Raw genomic sequence first — 2500 nt, forward strand, 5'->3', positions numbered from 1 at the left:
ATCATTCCCCCCCCCCCCCCCCCCCCCCCCCTTTTTTTTTTTCTGGTCTGCATAATGCTGTTGATGAGTTCGAACGAGGTATTGTACAAGGTGAGGACAAAGATCTTCATCTTCATAATTGTAGCGAGCATCACTATGCCAGTTTGATAATCAATAACTTTTCTTTTTCTTGTCATCACCATCGTCGTCCTCGTCGTCGGCATCATCATCATCATCAGCAGCAGCAGCAAATCATCGTAGTCATCGTCACCACCACCACCACCACCACTGATGCTACCACTATCACCACCACCATCATCGTCGTCGTCATTTTCATCACCACTGTGTGGGTGAGGGGCGGGAGGAAGGGGCGTGGGGGGGGGGGGGGTCAGTGTCGTGGGGGGGGGGGGGTTAATTCGTCAGTAAAGATGCTCGAATTCGGGATATAGATATTTCTGTAGCCGTGTACCGAGTGGTTATTCAAGGGTACGGCACAAAAAGACTTAACTAAATATGATTAATTGAAAGGATAGATGAGAATTCCCACGCACAGGCCAGGAACACATAAGAGGCCAGTCACAAATGGGTTTTTCTATTGTTTTATTTACAATAGTTGTGTAGAGAAAACTAAGAACATGAAGGAGACGAACTAAGAGAAGATAAAAAGGAGGGAAAACGTCGTCTGCTGTAGCTTGTGTGTGAGCAGTTTTGGAGCAAGCATAGCGAGCTTGGTCACATTTCTATACCTATCAGAGTGGATTTCTTCTGCAGAACTTTGCTAGAGGACAACATTTTTGTTGCCATGGGATCTTTATCCAGTGCGCCAAGTGCCTGCTCCACACGGGGACTGGGTTTTATCGCCTCATCCGAATGACTACACCCTCAGTCTGATTTTCAATTCCAACTCAGCTGGGAGAAAGGGCGAGAGCGGCGGGAATGGAACCCAGATCATTACGGACACTGTATTAGGCAGACAAGCACCTTAACCACTCTACCAGCTTCTCCCACACTGTTGGTCAGGATTTACCTGGTCCACCTGGAGAACACTCACCTGTCGGTTTACAAGGATGAGCTGCTGATCAGACGGATGGACGACTACCTCTTCCTCACTCCACACAGAGCTCACGCGGAGCGTTTCGTGCACACCATAGGAAACGGTAAAACAAACAAACAATAACACGACGGCCTCAACAACCGAGTGTCTAAACCGTTGGACTTTCAATCTGAGGGTCCCGAGTTCGAATCTCGGTGACGGCGCCTGGTGGGTAAAGGGTGGACATTTTTTTTTTTTTTTTTCCCGGATCTCCCAGCTCAACATATGTGCAGACCTGCTTGTGCCTCAGCCCTCTTCGCGTGGATACGCAAGCAGAAGATCAAATCTGAACGTTAAAGAACCTGTGATCTATGTCAGCGTTCGGTGGGTTATAGAAACAAGAACATACCCATCATGCGACCCCCCGAAAAATGGAGTATGGCTGCCTACATGGCGGGGTAAAAACGGTCATACACGTAAAAGCCCACTCGTGTACATACGAGTGAACGTGGGAGTTGCAGCACACGAACAAAGAATGAGAAGAAGAAAAAACAACAACAAACAAACAAAAAAACAAACAACAAAAACAACACCACCACCACTACCAACAACAATTAACTCTCTCCATACGAACGGCGAAAGAGACGACATTAACAGCGTTTCACCCCAATTACCACCATCAAAATATTGCAAGCGGAAGGCTCTTATACTGAAGAGGTGAATGTTGACAAAGAATACCACAGTTCTGACGACGGAAGCTAAAGGTTGGGTCATTCAGACACCCACTGGACATCCGAGGGGTCTGTGTAGAGGAGAAGAGAGGACTGGCCGTACCGAGTGAGTTAACCTACCTTGGGTGTTGCCTGTGAAGGAGATGTAGCCCATGACCCCAGTCAGAAGACACATGAAGACGGCGAACATGACGCTGACGTGCACCACCAGGTTCCACCGCCTCTGGGTCGGCTTCTCCATGGAGGAGTGCACCAGCAGTGTGTTGTGGTGACACATGAACGCTGCACCCACCCCCCACCCACCCACAGACACAAGCGGATATTCTTTTTCTTTTTATTTTTTTCGGGGTGGGGGGGGGGGGGGGGTGGATTCTGGTGTGTGTGTGTGTGCGTGTGCGTGCGTGTGTGTGTGTGAATAAGACTGAACGCTTTCAAGACAAAGTTTAACAAGAACGTTTTTTATAGTATATGTGGTAAACATATCACACGAAATCATATTCTATTTCAGTGTCAAATGATTGTCAGGTTACTTCCAAAGTTAAGTAAAGTTAGAACATTTTTTATAACAAAACATAAAAGAAACAATGTCCAACCGACTACTGTTGATTGAAATTGCTGAATCCCTGTTACATAGTCCCAATATGCGTGTTTCTGAAACGCAGCCTTCCAATATTGAATTTTTATTTTATTTTATTGGTGTTCATGTTGTTAATTACTGTTACACAGATATTTACGAATTACTGATTCAATTGTTCTA

General features: G+C 46.3%; 1 protein-coding gene across 1 annotated transcript in view; it reads right to left on the reverse strand.

Annotated features, from left to right (window-relative positions):
- Positions 1–2500, reverse strand: part of LOC143295980 (putative sodium-coupled neutral amino acid transporter 11) — a 28447-nt gene that overhangs the window by 6452 nt on the left and 19495 nt on the right. The window contains exon 11 of the mRNA XM_076607700.1: positions 1864–2025. Coding sequence (XP_076463815.1) covers positions 1864–2025 — 162 coding nt within the window. The remainder of the gene's footprint in view (positions 1–1863; positions 2026–2500) is intronic.

Source organism: Babylonia areolata, chromosome 2 (genome assembly GCF_041734735.1).
Source record: "Babylonia areolata isolate BAREFJ2019XMU chromosome 2, ASM4173473v1, whole genome shotgun sequence".
Classification (NCBI taxonomy): domain Eukaryota; kingdom Metazoa; phylum Mollusca; class Gastropoda; order Neogastropoda; family Buccinidae; genus Babylonia; species Babylonia areolata.